The following is a 26,176-nucleotide window of genomic DNA, read 5'->3' on the forward strand; positions in this document are numbered from 1 at the left end:
ATTTTCTTGGATATTACTTCCGCCTCCAGGGGCAGCAGAGAAGAGCTCCAAGCACGGGGCAGAGGACCGAACCCAGAACATCATCATGGTGTTAAAGGATCGCATGAAGATCAGAGAGAGGAACAAACCAGAAATCTTTGAGCAAATACAAGAAGTGTTTGCCCTTGACAAAGCAACGCATGGCACACACATGAAACAAATCAAGCAGAGCGTGCTCGATGGAACCTCCAAGTGGTCAGCGAAGATCAGCATCACTGGTGAATATTCTCCCGAGATGGAATTCCACGTTGCACAGTCTTAAATTCCCTTTGTCTTTCTGTGTTGACCCGTGTGTCTCTCCCAAACAGTGGTGTGTGCTCAGGGCTTGCAAGCTAAAGACAAAACGGGCTCCAGTGACCCTTATGTAACGGTTCAAGTTGGTAAAACCAAGAAGAGAACAAAGACCATCTATGGAAACCTCAACCCCGTCTGGGATGAAAACTTTCATTTGTGAGTAAAATGTTTTGAAGTTAGTTTTTTTAAGTGTTATTTTACTATAAAGACAGTAAAAGACATTGCCAGAAATATGTCAAGCCATTTTTTTATTGTACAATCCTTATTCTTATCCTTATATTCAATTGCTCCGCCTCTTCCAGTGAGTGCCACAACTCGTCAGACCGCATCAAGGTGCGTGTGTGGGATGAGGATGACGACATCAAATCACGCGTGAAGCAGAGATTCAAACGCGAGAGCGATGACTTCCTGGGCCAGACCATCATTGAAGTGCGCACTCTGAGCGGAGAGATGGACGTCTGGTACAACCTGGGTGAGTTTGCAGGGCGATGGAGAGTCAGAGACGAGTGAGAGGAGCAGCAACAGAGACAGAGGAGCAAGAGAGACAATTAAGGTGCTTGTCTCTCTTAAATGGAACAGATGTCAGAGTCTTGTGTCTTACTCTCTTCAAACAGACAAGAGAACAGATAAGTCTGCCGTGTCAGGAGCAATCCGAATGCACATAAGTGTGGAGATCAAGGGAGAGGAGACAGTGGCCCCGTACCACGTCCAGTACACCTGCCTTCATGAGGTCAGTCGCATGCTGCAAATCATCCCAATCGTCTGTGTGAAGCAGAAAAGAGACCTCGCCAACTCAATGAAAGAATTCAACTACTATGGATTCATTAGTGATAAACTCTGACAGTGTGTTTTTTTCCCCTGCGTGCCTCAGAGATTTTGCTCAATTAAAAAAAAACAAAAATAAAAACAACAGAAATAAAACTGTTGTATGCCGACTAACTCCCTTGAACAACCACAACTACAGTGTTGCAAATGAGAACCTCATAAAACTATAATGACTGTAACACAGTATTAAAATAATCCCACTGCACTGCAATATTTTAATGACTGTCCTAAATAGTACAGCCGTGGGAAACAGCTTGTGAAGCAGCTTTGTTCAAATTAATCAGAATCAAAGGGGTGTAGATCTGGCCAGTATTGCACTGCTCACCGCGCACAAGAAGCAAACGTGTCTTCTCCCTTGTCTCTGTGCAGCATCTGTTCCAGTACACCACCGAGGAGCAAAACGGAGGCGTAGTAAAGATTCCCGACGCTAAAGGGGACGACGCCTGGAAGGTGTACTTTGAAGAGACAGCGCAGGAGATTGTTGACGAGTTTGCCATGAGATACGGAGTGGAGTCCATCTACCAGGCCATGACGTCAGTCCCTCGCTAGCAAACATCCTGAATATTGTTGAGGCCGAAAGCTAAACGCCAGTGTTATTTAGTGTGACTGCATGCTTTTTATAGCATCCAGTTCTCTCTGCACAAATGTATTTGGATCACATTGAAACAATAAAATATTATATTTTTGCCACTTCCTCCCCACAGCCACTTTGCCTGCTTATCATCTAAGTACATGTGTCCCGGAGTCCCTGCTGTGATGAGCACCCTGCTTGCCAACATCAACGCTTACTACGCCCACACGACTCAGTCCTCCAACAACGTTTCTGCTTCGGACAGATTTGCTGCATCAAACTTTGGAGTAAGTAATTTAGAGAAAAGGAGAAGAAACACCACAGTGGCACCTCCTGCAACACTAAGCAGACATTGATAAGGCACAGCTTTGTCTTAGAAACAGGTCTTTTTTAAATTATTATTGATAGTAATTTAGAGAAACTTCAGGGCTTATGAGAAGTCTGTTTCCCATCATGGCACTGCAGGGGAACATTAGCTTCTAGCTTCAACTCCAGCATAGGAGCTGCACATTGTCAAAGTTTTTGTTGAAAAACATAACACTGTTTGTGACAGTGACAGTGTCTGTTCAATAAATTGAATCCATGTATCATGACAAAATGAAGCCTTTTACAATCTTCACATTGTTCCAGGACATGTACAAATGTCAGTTTAAGACTGGCCTGCCTACTTTCTCTAAGCGTCCAATCAACTGACAACAGTTTCCAGATCTAGCCTGAGGTTTGTGTACTCGAGAGGTTGTCATTATCTTTCAGATGTGCTTTAGAAAGGTTGTTTTTTTTGTGTGTTTCTCCCTGTGTAGAAGGAGAGGTTTGTGAAACTGCTGGATCAGCTCCACAACTCCCTGCGGATCGACCTGTCCATGTACCGGGTATTGAGCACCACACCCCTCTGTGTTTGTCTCTGTGGCTTTAACAGTTGTTTGATCTGGACCTGGCTAGACTTTCTTACAATATCTCACTTCCCCAAATCAACCGTTAAAGGGAGGTTAAAACGTCTTACCATTTCCAATGTGCTTTCAGAATAACTTTCCCGCCAGCAGTCCTGAGAGACTACAGGACCTGAAGTCCACAGTTGATCTCTTGACTAGCATCACGTTTTTTAGAATGAAGGTAAGTTTGTGTGAGATCCATGTGTTCCATTTCCCTTTTCTGTTCTGTCTCAGAAGTACTTCATTAGAAAATGCACAGCACCATTTCCAGAATTTCCTGCAAAATAGCCTGAGGTGTAACCTGAACATTATCCTATCCAAACTGAAACTATTTCAGATAAGCCTTGAGAGAGAGAGAGAGAGAGAGAGAGAGAGAGAGAGAGAGAGAGAGAGAGAGAGAGAGAGAGAGAGAGATCAGGCATACATGTGTCCTAATGAATGCTGGTGCAGAGCGGGTAGCCTTGAGTTTCGCTCTAACGCTGTGTGTCCGTCTGACAGGTAACTAAATGTTTGAAAACACTCTCGTTCAGGTCCAGGAGCTGCAGAGCCCCCCCAGGGCGAGTCAGGTGGTGAAGGACTGTGTAAAAGCCTGCCTTAACTCCACATACGAGTACATTTTCAACAACTGCCATGATCTCTACAACAGGGAATATCAGACAGACCCTGTAAGTCTCTATGTTTTGACAAATATGTTTATTAAATGCATTTCTGCTATCTTGTTCTACTCCTGTGCTGTCATTCTAAAGACCTTTCCTGTGAATTTGCTGCTAAAATGTTTTAAAACCTGTCTCCAGTCTAAGGCCGTACCTCCAGATGAACAGGGTCCCAACATCAAAAACCTGGACTTCTGGTCCAAACTCATCACCCTTATAGTCTCCATCATAGAGGAGGACAAAAACTCCTACACCCCTTGTCTTAATCAGTGAGTCATAATGTTCTTATTTCAACGTACACAGACAGTAAAGAAAGGGTCTTGACAATATTGTCTATGGTATAAAGTAGAGCTATTAAATTAGTGCTAGTCTTGGCTGAAATTGTCACAAGATATAAAGTCCAGCAATAGATTTCCCGAATGTGAGTTTCAGTGCATAGACAAACATCACAAATGTTTTCTGGGTTTTTTTTTAAGCTCCAAGGAACATCCTGGTAATCAAGAGCTTCCCACAATATGTGGACAAAAGAAACAATATGAACCTAATTGAATAGACACTGATGCTGTATTTGTTTGTGCTGGCAAGTAACATTAACCATGTGTGATTATCTTTAAATCCCGATTGGTGCTGTTTAAAAGAATCATGCCTCTGTACATTACTCCAAATTTGGAATAAATCTACATTTTTATCCATGTGGCATTTGAAGTATCTCGATAAAACCGTATGAAACATTGATGGAGTTACATAAAACCCCGCCTGTGTTATTACGCAGTTGAATAATAGATTCCCTGCACTAAAGCTGGGCTGCCTCTTACAGGTTTCCACAGGAACTCAATGTCGGCAAGATCAGTGCAGAGGTCATGTGGAACATGTTTGCACAAGATATGAAATACGCCATGGAAGGTGGGTCTTCCGGTGTTGTTGAGACGACGGGGTGCAAGGGTGGTTCTAATTGTGAAAACTCTTTGCATGGAGGAAGATTTAAAGTGCGACTTTCCATAACATTTTTCTTTTTGCTCTTTGATATTCAGAGCACGAGAAGCACCGCCTGTGTAAGAGTGCAGACTATATGAACCTCCACTTCAAGGTGAAGTGGCTCTATAATGAATACTGCAAGGACCTGCCCACTTTCCAAAAGCACGTACCGGAATATCCGGCGTAAGTGTCTAATCAACTGAGTCCCTCTGCTTCGGCTTTCTCATGTGGCGACCAAACTGATGAGTTTGCTGCCCCGTCTTTTGTTGTTTGTTTGTTTGTTTGTTTTTTGCTCTGCAGCTGGTTTGAACCGTTTGTCATCATGTGGTTGGATGAGAATGAAGAAGTGTCCAGAGACTTTCTACATGGAGCCCTGGAAAGGGATAAGAAAGATGGGGTAACTGCTTTCATCAGTATTCTTATACTCTCACTGTGAAATATTTTTTTTTCTTTAACTTGAGATTTTTTAGAAATATTGGGGTGTAAGACAGGCACAAAATCAGCACTTAAACACATTCCTGGTCTTTTCCTTTGTTTTTTGTCCAACATTCTGTTGATTTGACCGTGTGGGAACATGCTTTTCGAAGCAACGATCAGCTTCCTATGGAAAAACACAGGACTAAAATAATAACTTAAAAAAAAGGATATAATTCTGCTGAGGCCTGAATAATAAAGCAGATTATGAAATCTTAAAACGTACCGTCCGCACCATTCCCACCCTTACATTTGTGCATTTATCATGCAGATTTTTCTGCACTCCACAGCCTCTCCCCCTGACTCAGCAGTTTTAGGACACGGAGGGGCAACTTAAAGGCCTCAAAGCAATCAATAATCACTCAATAGCAGAGGGAAGAAAATGCGTCGCAGAATGACGCTCGCACACACCACGTTCTCACCCGGGGCTGAAGAACCGCGCGGCGGAGAGGGTCGATGCGTGAGAGGCAGCCGCGGAAGCTCCCCACTCATGCGTCAGGAGTCCTCGGGGGCCAATTATTGTCGCCAGCGGCGGCTTCTGCTCGCCTGCGTCAGCAAAACAGCAGCCCCGACTCCCAGTCACATTCCACGACTTTACTTACTAATGACTAATGTGCGCTCCGTTAATGAGGGTTCCGACTTCGCCACCATCACGACCCTCTGATCGCCTGCGCGACTCTCATCCAAGCAGGACACACTCACACGTGAACCAAACCCCTCACGTTGCTGCTGCAGCTGCTGTTGCTGCTGCAGCATCAGCGCCAACACCTTCATACGCCTCGATCCCCTCCCCCACCCCTCAGTCCTGTCTCTTCTTCTGGCTCTCTAGTTCCAGGTCACGTCGGAGCACGCTTTGTTCTCCTGCTCCGTGGTCGACGTGTTCTCCCAGCTCAATCAGAGCTTTGAAATCATCCGCAAGCTGGAGTGTCCCGACCCTCAGATCGTCGGCAACTATATGAAAAGATTTGCAAAGGTGAATTTCACGTGCTGCCGTTCCCCCCTGCGGGTGGAATGCCTTTCTCAGTGCAACTGTGCGCTCACACGCTTCCTGTGTTTCACATCCTTCCAGACCATCGGCAATGTCCTGCTGTCTTACGCCGACATCATCGCCAAGGACTTCCCCAATCACGTCAAGAAGGAGAAAGTGGTAAATGTTTCAGAGTAGAAAAATGCAGAGCGAGAGTCCAGGTGGGGAATGAGCTGCGGCACGAGCAGCAGTGATCGATTCAACAGTTTCGTTTCAGCTCCATCAAGACGCAAGCAGTCGTACATACATGGTCAGGTTTATTAATCTCAGCGCGAGATGCAACCCGGCTCAGAGTAATACTCGTGGCGCAGTGTTGCAGTGACTTGTGTAATTAGCTGAATGTGGTGATGGCTTAGGGCAAAGTGGGCTGCGCTCCCGGAGAGACCGGCAGCTCCCAGATGGGCCATAATTAATACGAGCTCCTGCTGAGTGTTTTCACCAAAGAAGCAATTCCAAAAAGTTAGGAGGACTAACTTTGATTAATTACAAGAATCCCCAGAGAGCTGGGAGAAAAAAGGCTAAAAAAGAAGGGCGAGAGAAACGTGTGTGATGCTTCTCGTCTCCTCCCCGCAGCCGTGTATCATCATCAACAACATCCAGCAGCTCAGAGTTCAGCTGGAGAAGATGTTTGAGGCCATGGGAGGCAAAGATGTGAGTTTCCACACACGCTGCCATCGTTACGGTTTACGCAGACACAACTCGTCCTTGCATTCATGACGTTCTGTCTCCTCTCAGCTCAATGTGGAGGCGAGCGACTTCCTTAAGGAGCTGCAGAACAAGCTCAACAGCGTCATGGACGACCTCAGCCGCATCTTTGCCGTCAGGTGGGCGTGTTTGGGTTTTTTTGTTTTTTGTTTGCTTCCTCTGAAACTCTGTTCCGCCCTGCAGTTTTTTCAGTCAAAGCTTATTTTTTATGTTGACATGTGTGTCCTGATACAGTTTCCAGCCCCAGATTGAGGACAACGTGAGACAAATGGGAGACATCCTCGCCCAGGTCAAAGGTCAGACTGTACCAGCTAATGGCAGTGTCGTTCAGGAGGCTGACAATGTCCTGCAGCCAATCATGGACTTCCTGGACAGCAAGTAAGTGAATCTGGATTCAAAGTATTGATTCACTGCAGGAAGACAAACCTTTGAAAAGTCAAGCGTCCAAGTTGTTTTTTTTATTGATCCGATAATTCCTCAACAAAATAAAAAAAATTGGAAACTTGTAATTTTGTATCTGTACTAAACATTGTGTGTGTGTGTGTGTGTGTGTGTGTGTGTGTGTGTGTGTGTGTGTGTGTGTGTGTGTGTGTGTGTTTTCAGCTTGTCACTATTTGCTAAGATCTGTGAGAAGACAGTTCTGAAGCGCGTGCTAAAGGAGCTGTGGAAACTGGTGATGAACACAATGGAAAAAACAATTGTGCTTCCAACACTCACTGACCAGACGGTAAGACCCGAGGACGACGTCGACGCTCCTTCCTCTCCTCATCTTTTATTTCTTCTTTGCTTCAGAATGTCAGAGATTTCTTTGCTGGTTTCCATAGCGATCGTCCATTAACACATGCTTTCTGCCATTGCCCCACTCTTCTTCCCATCCCTGCTTTTCTTAGGTCATTGTAAGTATGTAGTTTATTTGTGTGCACCCTTGTGTGTGCGGCATGAGGAGACACTGTTTTTAGAATCCCTAATGGTTCTGCGGCCTCGGCCATCATGTTTCTGTCCTTGTTTTCCCTACATTTACTTCGTATCAAAGCATCTGAATCTGGTGCAAATGACAGCATGGTGCACCACTCCCCGAGATGCTGACTGACTGACTGACTGACTGACTGACTGCACACCAAAGCACTCCAACCCTCTCTTCTCTTCAAATCAAAGCTGTTTTTTTTTTTTGTTGTTGTTGAATGCCCCGTTTTAAGGGAAAAACAAATAGAAAATAGAAATAAGAAATGACACTGTTCTCATTTGATGCGGCCTGTCTTCAGTGAGCACCCTGATCGCACTCCTCACCCTGCAAGTTCCTCTCACCTTCACGCCAAGCAAACAACATTCTGACTAGTCTCTCTTTGCCGGACAGGGCACTCAGATGATCTTCAACGCTGCCAAGGAGTTGGGCCAGCTGTCCAAGCTCAAGGTGAAGCACCAGGAAGCGGCAAAGGCTGTAAATTACCTCCCCCAAAAAAACAAATATTTTTGATCTGATCACAACTTCATTTTTTTCTAATCCATCCTGCAGGAGCACATGGGTCGAGAGGAGGCTAAAGCTTTGTCTCCTAAACAGTGTGCAGTCATCGAGCTGGCACTGGACACTATTAAGGTAAAGTCTGATGCACTGAACCAGCAACTGATAGGAATATTTTTTTTCTCTCTAATACAAAGTTTGCAAGGTGTTTATTTAGATTTTATTTAGTTTTTACATGTTGACATGTTTCACCTGCTTGGAATGACTTCATTCAAAAAGTCAAAGGATGAAAGCAAAATCATCAACAACAAGATGAACTTTAAAAAGCAGAGTGTCCAGGTCATGTCAGGCTTAAATGTGGGAAAATTCTAGAAAAAACATTTTCTTTTCTTACAAATGCACATTTAATAGGATAATAATAATCAAACCATCTCCAAATCTCACAGAGCAATAACACAAGCCCCTATTTTCACACTGTGTGTAAACACCACTCACCACTTTCTGGCTCTGAACCGCAACAGTGTTCTACTTCTGTTCAGAGGCTGACTGGGTTCGTTCCTCCACATGCTCATCATCACATCATCTCTGTTTTTGCACAGCAATATTTCCACGCTGGCGGCGTGGGCCTGAAGAAGACCTTCCTGGAGAAGAGTCCTGACCTGCAGTCTCTGCGCTACGCCTTGTCCCTCTACACCCAGGCAACGGACAAACTCATCAGGAAGTTTATCCTGTCCCAGAACGCTCAGGGTACGACTTCACACAGCAACCAACACAGAGGTGGTCAGAACAAGTTTGCATGAAACAGGCAGCCAGCAGTTATCGTTCAGCCCCTGAAAAGGGTTTTGGCATTAAATGACACAACTTACTGCATTAGCAACATACCCACTATTATACAATGTGTCTTTGCTGTAGTTGGCAATAACTTTTAAAATCGTATTCATTCAAAAACTATTAAGAATCCTCTAATAAAAAAAAAATATCAAAGATGTTCTCACTCATGAACCTTCACAACATTTCTTCTGTCCTCTCTCAGTGCACGGAGGCAAAGGGGTCAGATGCACAGCAAATGAGGACACGCCACCGGAGAAATGTAAGTGCCAATTGTGCGACGTAGCTCTCGGCAGCCGTGACATCCATCTGATCAAACACCCATCATTATCTCGGTCAATACAAACATCAGGAAACTGTCACACAACTCTGTTTCCTGTTTTAATGCAGTTGTTTAAGGATAAATCACAACTCAAGACTGGTGCAGAGGCTGCAGCCAGATGTGTGTTTCTGTTTTTAAACGTCTTTCTGTGTTTAAACAAAGCTGACAGGAAGTGGTTCCTGTTGTCATACATCTAAGCTACGACATATTGTACATCTGCTATGTGTGTCCTGTGCAGCGTCCGGAGTGGATGCTGTTGGCGAGGTGGTCATGTGCGTGGACATTCTGCCGCAGCCCAACGGAGAACACAAGATCAATGTGAAAGGTAGGCCAGCAGAGTGCGCCGCCTTGTCACCTCTCTGCTCCCTCTCCCTTCTTCCTTCTCTAACCCGAGTGTCTCCGTCACCTAGTGGTGGCTGCCAACGAGCTGAAGTGGAAGGCTCAGGGCTTCAGGCCCTTTGTGGAGGTCTACATCATCGGCCCTCACCTCAGTGACAAGAAGAGGAAGTTTGCCACCAAGTCCAAAAACAACAGCTGGTCCCCAAAGTTTGGCGAGAACTTCCAGTAGTGAGTATCCAGGTCTTGGCTTTCCTCTCGCTAAAGGCCCCTGTTGAGGAGATCTTCTCACATTACAACTGAACACTGTAAAGAACATGCATTCAGCAACACAGAATGATATTGATATTGATATATTTTGCTGCCTTCTGAGTCAAAGACAAAAAATGCAAAAATGTAAAACATGTGAATTGTTTGCCAATGCCAGTCATTTGAGCAGTTAAGTGGCTCCCTCCACATTTCTTTAGCCAATGAATTATGTTGTTAAGGCTATTATTAGTAAGCCTTATTGAACAAGGGGCTATCCCACTGATGTTGAAAATCTCTTGATAGTATAGCTTGGCTCAGGTGGGATGAGGGAGTTGAATCCATATTTATTGCACTGCTAAGACTACCCAGCTACCCAGCATTTTATCCAGCATTGTAAAGATCATTTCAAAAGGCAACCAGTGAGCATTACTTTCCATTTCTGCATTAGTCCAACGTCGCAACTAAAGGTTGTCGCTGTCCTGCTTTACAATGATGGATCATGATGAGCGCCACCAAGGCGGTTTATTGTCTCTGGGCCAATACACAGAGAGCACGCCAGCAGAGTGCGCGCACAACCGTCATCTTTGCAGAGATTCACTTCATAGATTTCATCTAAGTTATATTTGTACGAGCTAGACATCCAGCTTTAGACATAAATGTGTTTAGATCGTTTTCGCAATTCTCGTCAATCTCGTAGTGCAAATACAGCGGCATGAGGGAGAGAAGGTGCGGCCTTTGCGTCGCCTTTTAGATAAATCTGGATGAAATTGATGGAAAATACAGATCTGAAAAAGAGTCTAATAGAGGGTCAGTAAAGGGCTATTTTTGATTAAATACATATTTAACTAATTTTTACGAACCACCTTGTGAATATGTGAATGCATGAACTCTGGTGGTAGTTTTGGTCATCAGATGGAAACAATTTCAACCATATGACCCCACAATGTTCACGGGTATTGATTTAAAAGAAAAAGTGTCACCAGAGCCTCCAAGCACAATGAATTAAGTGACTTGACTTAACTTAACTGACTTGTGTCAAAACCACGCAACCCTGCCCAATGAGGCCTTTTGAGAGTCTTGTTGTCTCGATCAACCTCTGTGAACAAAGTCAAACCCTTGAAACCACTACTGTGATTGTGTCTCAGTTCGTTGGGCACCGAGGTGGGTCCGGAGAGCTACGAGCTGCAGGTGTGCGTGAAGGACTACTGCTTCGCCAGGGAGGACCGCACCGTGGGCATGGCCGTGCTGCAGGTGAAGGACATCGCCAGCAAGGGCAGCGTCACCTGCTGGCTGCCGCTGGGCCGCCGCGTCCACATGGACGAGACGGGCCTGACGGTGCTGCGCATCCTGTCCCAGCGCAACAACGACGACGTGGCCAAGGAGTTCGTCAAGCTCAAGTCGGACCAGCGCTCGGCCGAGGAGGGCCGCAGCTGAGGGGAGGGCGGCACCCAGAGCCAGAGCCAGAGCCAGTGCCAGAGCGAGGACGCGCACAGAAACACCAGAGACGCAGCTGCACACATATAGTAACTCATGGCTACACAGATATACAACTACGTGCAATACACAAGCACACGTGCACACACAGAAAGCTCTATTTTACTTATACCTGCATACAATATGCAACATGTACGTGCGTCGCAATGTTATCAATGCATTTTATGTTAAGCCAATTCAAGTTTCTCTTGGTTTCACCTCGACCTGCCATCAGCCGCCCTCCCTGCAACGCCACAAACACTTTCTTATGCTGTAAATGTGACATCAAGATCAGCCATAGAACCATGTTAATAGAGGGAGGTCCACTTCTTGCACTTTGGCTTCTCTCTGTCTTCAGGAGAGCAGTCCTGGTCTGGCTGAACTCCATCTATACGCTTGCCTGGCTGACCGTTGGTCTTTTTTTCTGACCGTCTCCCTTCCTGTTGTTTGCTCTGCGTAAGCCACATGAAGCCACCACCACAGTGTGTGATCATTTGTGTAAAATGAAATCAAACACAGACCTTAGACCATTTTCTTTCTTGCCCCTGCAAAAGACTGACCTTAGATCAGTGTCCTCGTGGGGGGGGTGGGGGGGGGGACAAAACAAAACACTATGAGTCTGTCCTTTAATGTGCTGAAGTCCCGCATGTTGACCCCAGGAACACTGTGATTCACTTCATATTAATCATACAGAGATGGGTGCCTCTACTACTTTACCTTTGTGAGCATGGTGCAATTATAACCTTGGTCCAGTAAGATTCTACCACGTTATCTTCTCTGCTTTTGGAGAATGGAAAAGCATTGGGGAAGATACTTTAAAAAAAAAATCAAAAATAGAAAATCCATTTTTTTGTTTTTGTGTTTGTTTTTATCTTTACTTTCCCTGTCTTGCTTTGCATCACTTGAAACAGAGCAATACACCCCATCAACACCACTAGAGTGCACGTCAACTCCAACAAAAAGGGCTACTGGATCGACTGGACTGGGATGCCAGTTCACACGCTTACTATTGGGATTATTATAGAGTGACCCGTTGCCCAGCTACACACACACACACACACACACACACACACACGCGCGCACACACACACACTCCAGTGGAGCAGTAGAGGAGTGTGAACATCAAAGCTACACAAGCCTGAGAGGATGTGTGAGGACTCAGTGAGGCCTCAGAGGACGACCTGCACAAGGATCCAAACCCGCCTCTCTCCTGCAATAGTGGTTTGTTGCTGTTATGAAGGCGGAAGCCTCTGAACTGGGTCCTGAAGTTATGAGCAATATATTGTACCTGCATACCCAAAAAGGTGTTCCCACTGTCAATATACTGTCCTACTCTGTGTTATCTCAGCAAGACATTTTAATCACAGACTCTCAGCTTTAATTTCCTTATAATTTGGATGAAAGAGATGGAAAGAGTTTTTGCCTTTTTGTAGGACCAAAGTTGCACGTACCAAATTATTATACTGATTATTTTCCAGGAAAGTGTCTGCAAAGCATTCATGGTTGTTCCAGTCTTGTCATGTTATTGTGAATTAGCCTTTTGCTGAAAGCAAAGGTTTTGCAGAGCGTTCCAGCCCGGCTTTGTCTCTTCGTGGAACTTAATGATGTCAGCGACTGTGAGCAAACGCTGCCGTCAGTCGGTCTCCCTGTTGCCATGTGAGGCCAGAAGCAGATGTCACTGCCGGCCTCTCACATACTGTTTCCACTTAAGAAGTGACTGAACTGAACCAAAAACAAAAGCTTCTGAATGTCATTTCGCCTCAGCAGAGCCTTCTTCCCCTACAACAAAAAAGGGGTTCAGCCTCCCTCACCACCCCCCCACCAAAAAAACAAAAACAAAAAAAACCACACCCTTGGGGAAACACATCTCATGCCTCTTTGTGACAGTGTCAAAAATCCACTTGAACAAATGCTGGGCTCAGTCATGCCTGTTTCGAGTGTGAAGTAGCCTTTTCAAAAGGAGCCATACACTTCTAACGCTGTCACTTTGCTTGTTCAAGTTGTCCAGAAACACGCAGGGCTCAAGACTAAACTTGAAAAAAAAAAAAAAAAAGCAACAAAAGGAAAACAAAAACAAACAAAATAGATGGTCCAGTTTGGGGCATTGTGGGTAGCCTGCTTCACACACACCGATCTCTGCTCAAGCACAAAGGGCATATGTAGGATGACACACATGCATGCGTGCATGCTTACACGACGACCAGGAGACCAACGATGCCCACCCTGTGAATAGAGTCAACTTCCAATTGCATGATGGGAATCTTTTATCGTGCCAACACGTGTCTCTCATCTTCTTTTTTTTTCTTACTTTGGAATTTAAGCCGTGTAATGATAAGTCATCCGTATTTTTTTTTTTTAAAGGCTTGTGAATATGTCATCTGTAACCAATCGGAATGTCGTGTGAACACAAATGGCATGAGAGAATTATTTTCTATCAACAATGTTTCTAATTTGTTTCTTATCATTATTGATTGCTCTTAAACGAGGAGAGGTGGACGTGGAATGCAGCCTGATTGTGATCTGCTTCCTATTAAAGGGACATTTGTGTCACAGTCTAAACATCTGCATTTCTTTATCCTCCTCATGAACACAAAAATCACCTCCAAGCAGCTTGATTTACTATGTCGATCTCAGTGCTGAAACACCTTGGCTCTTCAACATATGGTGTTTCTTCTCACAAGAAAAAAAAAAAAAAAAACTTAGTGTGAACAAGGTTTTTCTGCTTCAGTGTGTGCTCTGTCTGCCCCCCACGTGACATCTGACCTCTGAGAGGGAGGCGGAATACTGGGCAGCATCATTTTGCACAAGTTGAACCAGATGTTTCCGCTTCATCTCAGCCAAAATAAAAAGGAGGCAAAAGAGCTGTTTCAGGTCTCGGGGTAAAAAAATAAAAATAAATCACATGTTTAATTGAATCTGTGAGCAGCGTTCAAGGGAATAAGCCCTCTGAGGCCCTCTGTGGCCCACTGTGGCCCGTAAACGCCTGCTAACACCCGCTGACTCCCCTGAAAGCCTGCTCATGCCTGCCATCGATGCCGAATCATATGGATCTGGTTGCCTTGTTGGTTCAATCCCCATGTTGTGAAATGTTTCACCAGTCTGGATCTGTGCAGCAAATTTGATGAGATTTGAAGTATGTTTAGTTGGTGAAATATGGTCTAAAACAGGCCTCATTAATCATATGTACAAGCAAATTATGCAAATTGTGCACTTCCTGTTTGTTTTCAGTGAAGGTTTTCACGTGTGAATTGTAGGCCTTGATGACTCTAGGACCTCCCTAATGGCAATGACCATTTATGTGTATGTTGCAGGGAAACAAACCTGGGAAACAAACACTTGTAACGGGGCCATTTCTGGGTCAATCTGAGTCATCTTTTAGCTTAGGTTGTGAGGGATCTAACTAATTAACATTTGCCAGACTCAGAGTATGATGTTGGCGCAGTGAGTCAATGAACAGACAGTAAATGTGAAGTCCATTCCAGGCTCTGTATTTTAAAGGGCTGTCTCCAGCCTTTCAAAAGCTGGAGTTTGAGAAAGATTGAGTAAAGGGTTTTGGAATGAGAAGGATTTAAATAAGTCATGGTAATAGATGTTTTTGTTTCTGTAGGTGGCGCTGTTGGGCCTATCGGGTTAATTTTTGATGATTAGAAAGTTAAGACCACTGTATTCATGTGTGCATCAATTTCATGACTTTTAAAGTATGTTTAGTTTGTTAAATGTGTACCAGGAGAGGACAATAGCGCACTTTCGGTTTAAGAAACATAAAAAAGTACACGAGTGAATTGTAGGCCTTAAAGAGACAAGCATGAAGCTCCTTCCAGGATAAAATGAGGGCCGTTTGTGTTGTGCTGGTTGTCACTCAAACGTGTATCTCGACTTTCTAGGGCCCATTGTGGATTTTTAGTGTTTCTCGGGGGATTTTAAGTGTAATCCTGCTTTAAAGGGCCATTAAATGAAAACTAAATAGGATCTAGTGAAGATCTCACAACTTTTTGAAAAACTTTTAATTATTCAAGGACTTGTCTGTGTGATACTTACTCTTCAGACCACCAACATTTATGGTTTTTGAATTTATTTATTTTTTTAAATCATTTTTTTTTTAGGACAAACGGAGATAGGTTTGTTACGGTCAAAGGTCAGAGCGTAGGAAATGTCTTGATGAGACAAAAACATGTTTTTTTTGTCCCATGTCTCTACGACCTTCCTAATGGGTGCCTGTTGGTGCCGCTACAGAGCCGAATTTTGCCATTTTCTCTTAATGTAATTTTCAATAGTTCTGACCTGCTGGCCAAATTTGGTGGATTTTGGAGAATGTACAGGGGCTCAAATCTTGGCAGAAACAAGTGGCGAGCTATAATAAGAAAATAAATGTTACAATTTTAAGGTCTTTGTCCTGGCGATGACTTACTCTGTTCCAGAACTGGTCTATCGCTGGGACTCAGTCACTAATTATTATTAAAAATGATTGAATACGCTAATTTGCAGATATTGCAGTAAAGATCTATGTAATAAAGATAGAAAAAAAATGAAAGTATAATAAACACGTGCTATTTTAGAACTAGTTCCATAATCCAACATACTTGATTGATTTAGCAGCATCTAGTGGTTGGAAAGCATATTGCAAACAATAGTAATTCCATTTTTCTGATGCCCCATTTGTTCTCGTATCCTTTTTTAATAGCAGCTGCGAAATAGAAAAACATGAAAACTTTGTTATTTATAGTTAGTTAACTTATAAGTGACATATTTTTTTTCTGTTCTATTTTATCCCTTAAAATGTCACAGTGAAGAACACTTTCTTTCAACTAATGATGAGTAATCTGATTTGTATTATTTTAGAAACCACCTACATGTTTCTTAGATGCGGGGCTTTAATTTACATTTATGCTGATAGGAAAATCATTTATTTACCATGTCTTTTGCGTAAAGCCCAAAACAATATTGACGGTTTTGCAAACTGCATGTGTCTACCCTGCCCCCGTGTGGCAAAGATGCGTCAGTGTCCACCTGCAGTAAGATTCTTCCTGTGGAGTGAATGAAAGACACAACACGCTAATTCGTATTTTACCGTAAAAAACTGAAACCAAAAACAAGACTTTATTAAAGAAGCATAAAAAATAAAACTCTTGATACATTTCTCATAACCGTCAAGTCAGCTCAAATTATACGATTATACAATTTTTTCCAGCTCACGGTTAAAAGGTCCATAAACTTTCAAATAAAATATATTTCAATTTTAAAATTTCTTCAATAATTTTTCTCATTTTGTTATAAATTGCCTATATGTAGTACACAAGAAAATAAGGAAAATAAAAAAGTGGAAAATAAAAATAAATTTGAAGTAATAAAAAGGGTCACATTACTGTCTGGGATATTTAGGTAAGCAAATAAATTGTAAAAAATAAAACGTGTAAATTCTTTTTTTTTTTTGTCTTAAAAAGTATTAGCTAATGCCAGATGGCTTGAAGACATGCAGATGGTTAACTTACAAATAATGATACATGTTCTTTAGAAACTACACTCATCTTCAATTATGTTGTTTGCTTTTGAAAAGAAGATCCAATGATTGTATTCAGGGTATATACACACACTCGCTCACACGCTCACTTACACACACACACAGTCAGGCCTGACACATAAGTATGCTGTTTTACATTTTGGTTCTGCATACAAAGAGAATTAAAGCAAAACAAAAAAGGAGAGCCGAGGCTGGAGGGGTGTCTGTCACCCCTCTCTGGCGTGGCTCTCGGCTTCCCCTCTCCCATCCCCCGTTCTAATCACAAAAAAAGGTCAGAGGTCACTGGTTCGCAAGCCTCAAGAAACCCTGTTTTCAAACCTTTAGGGAGGAAATGGGGGGAAGGGAGATCAGTTTGGCTAAAAAAGATAATAGAATACCAAAAAAGAGTCAGCAGTCAATTCAAAACAGAACTTGTACCTTTAACAAAAAAATACTCTACTGTACATTTAACCCTAACATTCTCTTGTTGGCCAGAATCATCCCAGTGCAACATCCAGGATTTAGGCGCCGGTTCATTAGATGCTAACTGGAGGTGGTTTTTGAGGGCTCCACCGCTCAGCCTCAACACTCAGAGTTCAGACACACTGGCAGCCCTGCGTCTGGTCCCACACAATGTCAGAAGGACAGCCTGCCCCATTCACACGCACCAGCAGGGCCGACTGGTCTACAGCGCGCCAGAGAACTGAAAGAAGGCATCCCAACTGCCCACTGCCTTTGTTCATTGCTGCATTTTCTTTTCTCCTTTCTTAAAAAAAAATGTAAGCAGGGAGTTTAACCAAAGCACCGCGGAGCAGTCTTCATAAAGACCACCACTTCTGCCTCTGGACAGGCTTTTATTTATTTATTCATTTATTTACTTTAAATCCACGCATTAGTGCACTGCTGCGCCGAGCCAAGGTAGCGGCTTATTCGTTTCCTCTGTGGAGCTGCTGCCCAAGACACAGAAGTCTCAAACAAACAGTCAAACAGCTCAACTCATTAAACTGGCTGGAGCACCGAAGCGCAGCAAAGCGCTCTTTTACTCGAGGAGGTTTTTTTTTTCTTTACCCTTTATTCCTTGATTTTAAGTGTACAATCTGTGACTGCGCGTCCACACTGCGACTGGCGTGTCCTACACAAGAACAGGATCTGCATGTGATGGCTGTGTAGGGGGACGAATCGGGAGACAATAATAATATCAGAAAGGACGAGGACGACATTCTGCAGCTGCTGGGATTGGAACACAAAGTATCTGGAAGCCCTGGATGACCTAGCTACTAGCTGCCATAAAGGAGAAGTTTGACTCGGAGAGATGGAACCGTGTGTCTGTGCAGTCAGAGGAAGCCCTTTGAGAATTAGCTGTGTCCTTTTTGTGTCAAGATTCTGGTGTCATGGCTTGTCTCATTCTATGAGCTGCTTCCACGTGCGCCCAGGTGGCCGTCGCTCCACTCGCACGCGCGGCCTTAGCACTGCTGCAGAGTTTGCACGGAACATTTTTTAGAAGACGCACGGCGACACCAGGACAGGAGGCGATGGCCTCAGCGGGAGTCCTTCAGTAATACAAAGGGAGGTAAAAAAACAAACAAAGAAACTCAGATGGCTGACATCTGACAGAGTGCCGCACAGCTTCGCTGTGGATGTGGAGGGGTGGAGGGAGCGTGGAAGACCAAAACGTATCAAAGCAAAAACAGTAAGAGCTGTTTGTTTTTAGAGGGGCCGGACAGGAGACGCCCCTGTGTTATTGACCGATGTGGGAGGAGCCGAAACATTCACAAGTGACGTCAGAGAAGCCCTATGTTCATCTAAATTTACAAGAAAAAAAAATATCTGGGAGCCAAACACCAGACAGTCAATCAGCCAGAGAGCTATTAGTGAAGGCCTAAACCAGACGGCCTTAGCGTAAGGACACGGAGTGTGTGTGTGTGGCACGGGTTTCTGGTGTGGATGGATCCAAGCTTTAAAATCTCTTAGAAAGACTGCGAGGGCAAACTGAGGGGACAGAAACATCCACCCAGTGAGGACACGACGATGCTGCTGTAACACAGAGTGGAAGTGGGCCACACACACACACACACACACACACACACACACACACACACACACACACACACACACACACACACACACACACACACACACACACACACACACACACACACACACACACACACACACACACACGAGCGGGGGGGGATTGTCGGGCAGCCCGAGCGTACAGCAAACAGACCTGGTATCATTCCTTCAGCGTCGCCGACGGGATTTTCTCACCTCTTACATATGAACGAGGTGTGAGTCACCGACGGGAGCCACATCTGAAATGCGGGACAGACTCGTCCTACTCATTACTGAACATGACCATAGGACGAGGAGGCGTCTAATAATCATTTGGCATTATGGATGGCAAGTCATTCTGTGTGGCAGGAGACAGGAATTCATCCTCCAGGGGTCCACTGGGTGCACTGTTCCGCCAGGTGCCCGACCACACGCCCACCAGTATAAAACAAAGAGTCCCCAAGCGCACAGAAAAATAGCAACCTCCGTCGCTTTCGCATTTTAAAAAAACAATAATAATAATCCTAAGAGAACGGCGAGATAGGCAGAGAAAGAGAGCAGAGAGCGCCAGGGGTCGCGGGAGCAGTTCGGCGGCGAACATTAAAATGAGGAGTAGAAAAGTGCAGGCCTCGTTTGACAAGCGTCGTCGAAAAATATCTGTCAAGTACAAAAGTGTCAAAAAGAAAAAAGGCTGCGAGAGAGAGAGAGTGAGAGTGAGAGCGAGAGAGAGCGAGAGAGAGAGAGAGTGTGTGTGAGAGAGAGAGTGAGAGAGAGAGAAGCAGGCAGAGAGCTGAAGAAGCCAGAATGGAGAGATGTCAGAGACGGAGCGGCGGGGCAGCGGCGCCGGCCGCTCCGGGTCCAGATGAAGGCCTGAAGAGAAATAAGACACTAGTTTCCTGTTTCCTTCCGTCAGTCCACAGACCCAGAGAGACCGTCTGCACTTCCGTTCCATCACCTTCACTCTGATAATAACTTGCTATTATTATTATTATTATTATTATTGTAATTATTTATCTCGACAGTTTCGTCAGCAATAAATCAACATCCGGAAAGTTTCATCGTCTCTATTAATGCTTTTATAATGGTCCAGCGAGTGTGTGTGTGTGTGTGTGTGTGTGTGTGTGTGTGTGTGTGTGTGTGTACAGGTCATTAGTGTGAATCCTTCCGTCCACTCCAGCCAGTCCTCTTCCTGCCCTCACACTCAGCCCCCCCGCGCCCCTCCCCCCGGGGCTATTAGGAGAAGATGCGGATGCACTGGGTGGTGGGGGTGTGGCACACCGGGCACTCCGGCTCGGCCGACTGGCAGATCTGCCCGGCGCACTCCATGCAGAAGAGGTTGTGGCCGCAGGGCACCAGGGCGGCCGTCACCTCGCTCTCGAAGCACACGAAGCAGTCCCTGTTGATGGCTCCGCCCACGCCCACCAGGCCGCCCACGCCGCCGCCCGAGCCGGCCTTCAGGCGGCCCAGCATGCCGGCGGCCAGGCCCACGCCGCTGCCGCCCCCCTCCGAGTCGGTGGGCGAGCCGCCGGGCAGCGAGGAGGCCGAGCAGGAGGAGTAGCCGGTGGACGAGCCGCCAGAGCTGGAGCTGGAGGCGCCGGAGAAGGAGCCTCCGCCGCCGCCGCCGCCTGACTGCAGCCAGGAGAGCGTGCTGAGCGGGTCGCTCTGGGCGCGGCGCGCCAGCGGGTGATCCAGCGGGCCCACGCCTGTGTCCTGAGGCAGAGTGGGAGACAACCTGGGCGTGATGGCGCCGCCGCTCAGGCCGCTGCTGTTGCGCCGGAGCGGCGGCTGCTGCTGCTGCTGCTGCTGCTGCTGCTGCTGCTGCGAGGAGCCGCCCCCCGTCTTGTTGGCGCCGCCGTTGACGAAGGGAGCCCAGATGTTGGAAGCGCTGAATTCGAAGCCCAGTTCCTCTGAGGAGGGCAACCCCGGGGTGGAGTCCCCGCCAAAGGTGAAGCCGCTGCCGCTGCCGCTGCCTCCGCCGCCGCCGCCGGCGCTGCTGGAGCCGGTGCTGAAGGGGCTGGTGGGGCTGCCGCCCTCCGTGGACTTGCGGGCGCTGCCGAAGCTGTCGGAGTTCATCCCGCCGTTGTGCGTGTGGTAGGCCACCGAGGAGGACACCTTGCGGCCGGAGGAGTGGTGCATGGGCATGGCGGGGGGCGGGGAGGGCGGCGGCGGGGGAGGGGCGGAGTGGTGGTGGTGGTGGTGGCCCGTGGCCCGGGACCACAGCGATGCCCCGAGCCCGCCGGCCAGCGAGCCCAGGCCCTCCAGGCTGACGTCGGTGCCGTTGGAGTGGAAGTCGTTGTCGCCCTGCAGGTCCACGAAGGTGCCGGTCCGCAGCGTGATGTGGGTCTCGATCTCCTCTCGGGCCCGGTCCACGTTCTCCGGCATCCCCGTCACCTCGAACACGGGGTCCTTCTCTCGACTGGGCGTCACGATGTAGGTGTGAGTTTGCTGCTGGATGCGTTTGATGGTGGCACCCTTGGGCCCGACGACGAGACCCACCACCCGGTAGGGCACCCGCACCTGCAACGGGAGGCGCCGCAATCTCACTTTTATTCTTTCACTTCTTAAACAATGTTTTCCGGCCGTGGACGACGTGCACAGTGGTTGCGTCTTCGCGGTGTTTCTCTACCTGTATGGTGGTCTGCCCGGGTAGGTGCGGTGGTCCCGGCAGAGATCCGCCTCCTCCCGGCGCTCCGGCTTTGCAGCGAGAAGCCCGGATCATGGAGAAATGCTCGGCCGCCGACACGATCTCGCGCTTGGCCATCTCCACGTCCTCCCTGCGTCCCGTGACGATGAACACGGGCTCTTCGCCTCGGACGGGAGTCTTGATGTAGGTGTTTGTTTTGGCGCGCAGGGCCTTAATCTTACAGCCTGCGGATGAAAACACAGACACAATTGTAATACACTTGGTTTGCAATGGGGGGGGGGTGTTAAAGGCTAGATTAACACAATTTACATTGATGTAATAACTCCAAAGGCTTTAACAGTCAGAGCTTCCAATGCACACGACAACTAATAAAAACTCATGTATTCTCACAGAGCCGCTCAGTAATGCATTGAGTTTACACTGCCGTGTTTATTGCATTCTAGTCGTGTTGCTGTTATTTCATGTTTTTCATGCTTCCATTCAAGTGAGAGTTGGTGTCGGGCAACAGTGCAACACACAATTACAGCCTCCATCAAGTCTGACACCAGGTGCATAAGCTGACTAGCAACTGGACAAACAAGGACATTAACAAACATTGTCATGTTTCACTTTACTGGCTATTTAAACGTGCATCTCTCATACATTATTTTTCTAAACTGGAAAACTAATTTGATTCTTAATCTTTTCTTTCTATTTTAGGTTAGTGAGTCAGTTAAAGTGAGTTGACATAAAGGTCTCCGTGTTTCCTGGCGGCTGAGAATTTACTTCATGGAGGCCTGCAGTTGGAATATGGCCTGTGTGCTTCTAAAACAGATTAATACCATGCTTTAGCTAAAGTATCCACTGTAGCTTCTGAGCCACGGAGCAACATTCATGTTGGCTTTCGCCAGTATGGCAATTTGTGGTGTGTAATCTAATTTGCCATACTCGTGGGAGCTGAAGCACGTGTGCTTCTTTCTTGAAGGCTGAAGTCGACACTTTAGGAGAAGCATTGCGTTAAGGCAAACTGGTCATCTGCACACTGGGCTAACAGACAGCTTGAAGAGATGTGGTGTGTTGCTACTGGGTGGCAACTTTTTCTCCATCAAATTGCTGAATTTGCATCTCTGCGAGTTGAAAATGAGTTAAAATCCAAGTTTGAATGAAGCATCTCTCCCAAGTATTAATTCACTACAAGGCAGTGGCTCTATAAAGATGAATCACCTCCAAAGCAGAACTCCACATTGACTTTTCTGCCTCCAAAAATGACAAGAACAGAGTGTAACTTCATTTAAGCTGGGCCTTGGAGCCGAGGAGCGGCTCCACTCCTGCAGCAGCAGCAGCAGCAGCAGTAGCAGCAGCAGCAGCTGAGCACACTCTGTTTCTTTAAATATGGACGCTCCGCTGACGCCGACCAATAGGACGCGCGGAGCGTGATGTCATCCTGGGAAGCAGAAAGCATGGCTTTTTCAAACAAAGAGAACAATGCCGTAACGCCGCTGCGGCTGCGATGGGCTAATCGCTCCAAAATTGTGTGCATATGTAACGCGCGAGGTGCGCGGCGGTGAGAAAAACAAACAAAGAGCCGCGCGGCGCGGCTGGATGTGGCGGCCGCAGGGCCGGAGAGGAGAGCCGCGTCGGAGGGGGAAGGAGCTGGGTCCAGGGCGTAACACCGCCCAGTCCCGTGTTTGTGCGCTAGCTGCCCCGCTTCAGCCTCCGACAAAGCAAGCCCCGCAAAGCTCTTAATATCGCCCCGCAAAGGCGCCGGTGGCTCGGCGGGGTGAGCCCGCGAGGCGAGCGTGTTGATCGGGGGGCGCGATCGCGCAACGCGGCACGCTGAGGTGTGTTTTCTTTGTTTGGTGCAAGCTGCGAGACATGTCCAGACTCCCGACAATCTGCCGCTTTGTCTGACCCTCTCCCTCCCTCCCTCCTCTTCCCCTCCCCCTACCGCCATCCTCCTCCTCCTCCTCCTCAGCAGCCACACTCAGTTTTTTTGTGCAGGCATTGTCTAAACACTGCTAAACAAAAAAAGAAGCCATGTGCACACACATAACATGTCTCCATTTTTTTTTTCTGTTGCTCCACTTGAAGGCCCAGTCTGGTTTTTAAACAGTGAGCGCACAGCCTCGGCTTCCACAGCACCAAGTTCAGAGACCCTCCTCCTCCTCCTCTTCCTCCATGTCTCCCACCAGACAGACACCCAAACAAAGAACCGCCGGGCTGCATGCTGCCTGAACACACTGTTCCAAGAGCCACAAACAAACAACTCCGCCACGACACACACACTCACACACACACACACACACTCACACACTCGGCGGAGCGCTCACCTTGTCTGCCCACGATCTCGGCCACATGTTCGGAGCTGGGCACAGGCACGCACTCGGTCATGTTGACACTTCTCTTCCTGCTGCAGAGGACGGAGTTTTGTTCCCCGTGGAGCATGGAGTGCGAGCCGGCCATGTGGTAGCCGCCCGAGCCGTAGTACTCTGGGGACGGCGAGCAGGACGACGGAGAGTCCCGGGACCCGTTGGCGTGCTCCAGCATCTGTAGATCCACGTAGCCGCCGCCGCCGCCGCCTCCTCCGCCACCGCCGCCCACGCCGTTGCAGCCATCCGAACCGGGACCCTGCGTCCCGTCCAGGCTGTCAACCAGACCGCCACCCCCGCCGCCTCCACAGTCCACCTTCTCCAGGGCCATGAGTGACAGCTGATCCAGGGCGAAGCGCAGCGCCTCTTGGTGCTCCTCTTCCCGGGACTCCTGCTCAGTCTCCCGGGGCAGAGCGACCCCGTTGTGCTGGCTGCTAATCACCACGTCGTGGTCCATTATCTCTGGGTGGAATAAAGGGCTCGGCATGTTCTCTCCGTGGATCTCACATTAGATCACGGATGCCTTTTGTTGTTGTCGGTAGGGAGCTCTCCCACTTCTAGAAGAAGAAGAAGAAAAGAAAAAAAAACACACAAAAAACACTGAAAAGTCAGTTCGGTTGATGGCTATTAATAAACAATAAAACAGGCTGGAGGCGGCCACCGGTGGCCCACTGATGGTTCCTAAACAGCAGCATGCACTACAGAGTGTTGACTTGGGCGCCTGGCTTTGTCTGTTGTTGCTCCTTGTCTGACAACTGGAGCCATCCGGGAGGCTGATTGTTTTGTCGGGATAAAGCGTGCCAGCTTCGCAAAGCAACTTTTGTACTAATTTGCTGGCCAAGACGCTTGAGGGGAAAAAAATAAAATTAAAAAAAAATAAAAACACACCTGGAGTGCCAAATCCTCGCTATCGCACATGCACCGGTAAAATTAAGGATTGTGATATAAAAGAGTGGTGGGGGGATAAAGGAATGGAGCAGGCTGTTGTTAGCCTCAACAAGCCAGCTAAGAGGCTAGTTGCACACAGTCGGCAGCCAGTCACGTTGTCGACCCCTTTGTTTGGGAGCAGCGCGGCTAGCAGGCTAGCCCCGCACTGACACTGGAACTTGTGCTCATTGTCAAAGGCATGCCCGGCTCTTTTCCGCGCTATTTAGCCAGAAGAGTGAGGGGAAAGAAAAGGCGCATCAACTTTACTTTACCTTGTCTCCTGTCGACGAGCTTCTCTGTTCGGGTGTCACCCAGTTATTGAGGAGAAAGATGAGAAGCGGCTGAAGAGGAGGAGGAGGAGGTGGCGGTGGACGAGGAGGAGGAGGAGGAGGAGACCTGTGCCTGTGCAGCGCTAGGGAGCTAACCAGGCTAGCGAAAACTAGCAGGCTAAACTGGAGGAAAGGGAGGGGGCGTTAGGATAAAACGTCTAAAAAACGAAGAGCGGACTTCGCTGTTTAGTTTCTCCTTCTTCCCTCGTCTTCAGTCTGCGGGGGGAAAAGTCAAAGCATAATCCTTGGGAGTGCCTCTAGGGCTTCATCCTTGCGCTCCTGCGAGGGAAGACGGCGGGCGAAATCCGATCTTAGCAGTTACCTCTGAGTTGTGTTTTAGAGGGGGGAGAGAGCCAGTGATTGTGGGCGCTCCGCTGCCTGCCTGCTTGCCTGCTTGCCTGCCTGCCTGACCCCAGCCGATCCGCCGCCTTTGTCTCGCCAGGCGCACGCCGCTCAGACTCCCGCACACGGCGCTGACGTCACCCGCGACACAACAATGGGTTCAAAGGCCACATGCAGCAGGAGGGAGAGAGCGTGTCGGTTAGCGCACAGCCGCCTGGCTATTGTCTCCCTAACGTTTGGAGAACTTCACGTAATCACCGTTGTTGCCACTATCGTTATTTTGCAATTGCATCCTCTGCCGACCGCGCTTGTCGGCGTCCCAGACGCGTCTGAAGAAACGTGGCCACGGCTGGGTGTGTTCATCATGGCTACCGCTGAGGTGTTTGTGGTGGTCCAAACAGCTCCGGAGGAAGATGCTCCAGCGGACCCTGCATTTATTTTTTGATAGAATGTTGACTTCGAACATGAAACCCATGGGTGGATTATTTTAGAAAATATTTCTTTTTATTCCGCATCCAACAACTTTTCATTCCAAATGTATCTGGATTAAACTCCCAGTATTTATTTTGAAACACTTTGTAATAAATGCTTCTGTTTACCACGGCCTCCTCTGAACTTTAAGTTCTTGCCCTAAATTTTCCGCTTTGTCTTCCCTTGACGTGCGAGGGTGAAAGGATAGTGACACAAAGAGGGCATTTTGTAATTAAACTTTCATACTTTGGGAGAGACCCACTTCATCTGGCCGCTTGTTATTGGTTGTGGCTCAAAATGAGCAGAGAAATTCAGGACGCAGAAATTAATAAAATATACATCCCTCTACGTGAGCATGTTTTTTAGGGTCGACATGGAAAAATGCAAGTTAAATCTTTTGTAGGGGG

General features: G+C 47.1%; 2 protein-coding genes across 2 annotated transcripts in view; one reads left to right on the forward strand and one right to left on the reverse strand.

Annotated features, from left to right (window-relative positions):
* LOC142885054 (protein unc-13 homolog A) overlaps nucleotides 1-13,718 on the forward strand; it is a 31,119-nt gene extending 17,401 nt beyond the window's left edge. Inside the window, exons 18-43 of the mRNA XM_076021148.1 lie at nucleotides 30-257; nucleotides 348-489; nucleotides 636-805; nucleotides 948-1,063; nucleotides 1,528-1,691; nucleotides 1,863-2,016; nucleotides 2,530-2,598; nucleotides 2,750-2,839; nucleotides 3,189-3,323; nucleotides 3,453-3,580; nucleotides 4,129-4,214; nucleotides 4,343-4,469; nucleotides 4,587-4,683; nucleotides 5,590-5,733; nucleotides 5,830-5,907; nucleotides 6,361-6,438; nucleotides 6,523-6,611; nucleotides 6,727-6,870; nucleotides 7,096-7,219; nucleotides 7,847-7,903; nucleotides 8,006-8,086; nucleotides 8,551-8,698; nucleotides 8,985-9,041; nucleotides 9,340-9,426; nucleotides 9,512-9,668; nucleotides 10,832-13,718. Of these exons, the coding sequence (XP_075877263.1) occupies nucleotides 30-257; nucleotides 348-489; nucleotides 636-805; nucleotides 948-1,063; nucleotides 1,528-1,691; nucleotides 1,863-2,016; nucleotides 2,530-2,598; nucleotides 2,750-2,839; nucleotides 3,189-3,323; nucleotides 3,453-3,580; nucleotides 4,129-4,214; nucleotides 4,343-4,469; nucleotides 4,587-4,683; nucleotides 5,590-5,733; nucleotides 5,830-5,907; nucleotides 6,361-6,438; nucleotides 6,523-6,611; nucleotides 6,727-6,870; nucleotides 7,096-7,219; nucleotides 7,847-7,903; nucleotides 8,006-8,086; nucleotides 8,551-8,698; nucleotides 8,985-9,041; nucleotides 9,340-9,426; nucleotides 9,512-9,668; nucleotides 10,832-11,120 (3,239 nt within the window). The 3' untranslated portion in view covers nucleotides 11,121-13,718. The remainder of the gene's footprint in view (nucleotides 1-29; nucleotides 258-347; nucleotides 490-635; nucleotides 806-947; nucleotides 1,064-1,527; nucleotides 1,692-1,862; nucleotides 2,017-2,529; nucleotides 2,599-2,749; nucleotides 2,840-3,188; nucleotides 3,324-3,452; nucleotides 3,581-4,128; nucleotides 4,215-4,342; nucleotides 4,470-4,586; nucleotides 4,684-5,589; nucleotides 5,734-5,829; nucleotides 5,908-6,360; nucleotides 6,439-6,522; nucleotides 6,612-6,726; nucleotides 6,871-7,095; nucleotides 7,220-7,846; nucleotides 7,904-8,005; nucleotides 8,087-8,550; nucleotides 8,699-8,984; nucleotides 9,042-9,339; nucleotides 9,427-9,511; nucleotides 9,669-10,831) is intronic.
* Nucleotides 13,719-16,215: 2,497 nt separating this feature from the next.
* Nucleotides 16,216-25,608, reverse strand: LOC142885055 (RNA-binding protein MEX3B). The gene is made up of 4 exons (XM_076021149.1): nucleotides 24,900-25,608; nucleotides 23,662-24,257; nucleotides 21,335-21,576; nucleotides 16,216-21,225 (listed from the first exon to the last, which is right to left on the reverse strand). The coding sequence occupies exons 2-4, from the start codon at nucleotides 24,185-24,187 to the stop codon at nucleotides 19,942-19,944; spliced, it is 2,052 nt and encodes a 683-aa protein (XP_075877264.1). The 5' UTR covers nucleotides 24,188-24,257; nucleotides 24,900-25,608; the 3' UTR covers nucleotides 16,216-19,941.
* Between the last annotated feature and the right edge of the window lie 568 nt (nucleotides 25,609-26,176).

Source organism: Nelusetta ayraudi, unplaced genomic scaffold (assembly GCF_046127955.1).
Source record: "Nelusetta ayraudi isolate G7.1 ecotype Tasmania unplaced genomic scaffold, CSIRO-AGI_Nayr_v1 ptg000011l, whole genome shotgun sequence".
Classification (NCBI taxonomy): Eukaryota; Metazoa; Chordata; class Actinopteri; order Tetraodontiformes; family Monacanthidae; genus Nelusetta; species Nelusetta ayraudi.

Bases quoted from the DNA above. Each gene is read 5' to 3' on its own strand.
- LOC142885055 (XM_076021149.1), bottom strand. From the start codon at position 24,187: ATGCCGAGCCCTTTATTCCACCCAGAGATAATGGACCACGACGTGGTG. The intron at 21,577-23,661 runs GTGAGCGCTCCG...TTTCATCCGCAG, and splicing joins CGAGATCGTGGGCAGACAAG to GCTGTAAGATTAAGGCCCTG. The intron at 21,226-21,334 runs GTAGAGAAACAC...CTCCCGTTGCAG, and splicing joins CCGGGCAGACCACCATACAG to GTGCGGGTGCCCTACCGGGT.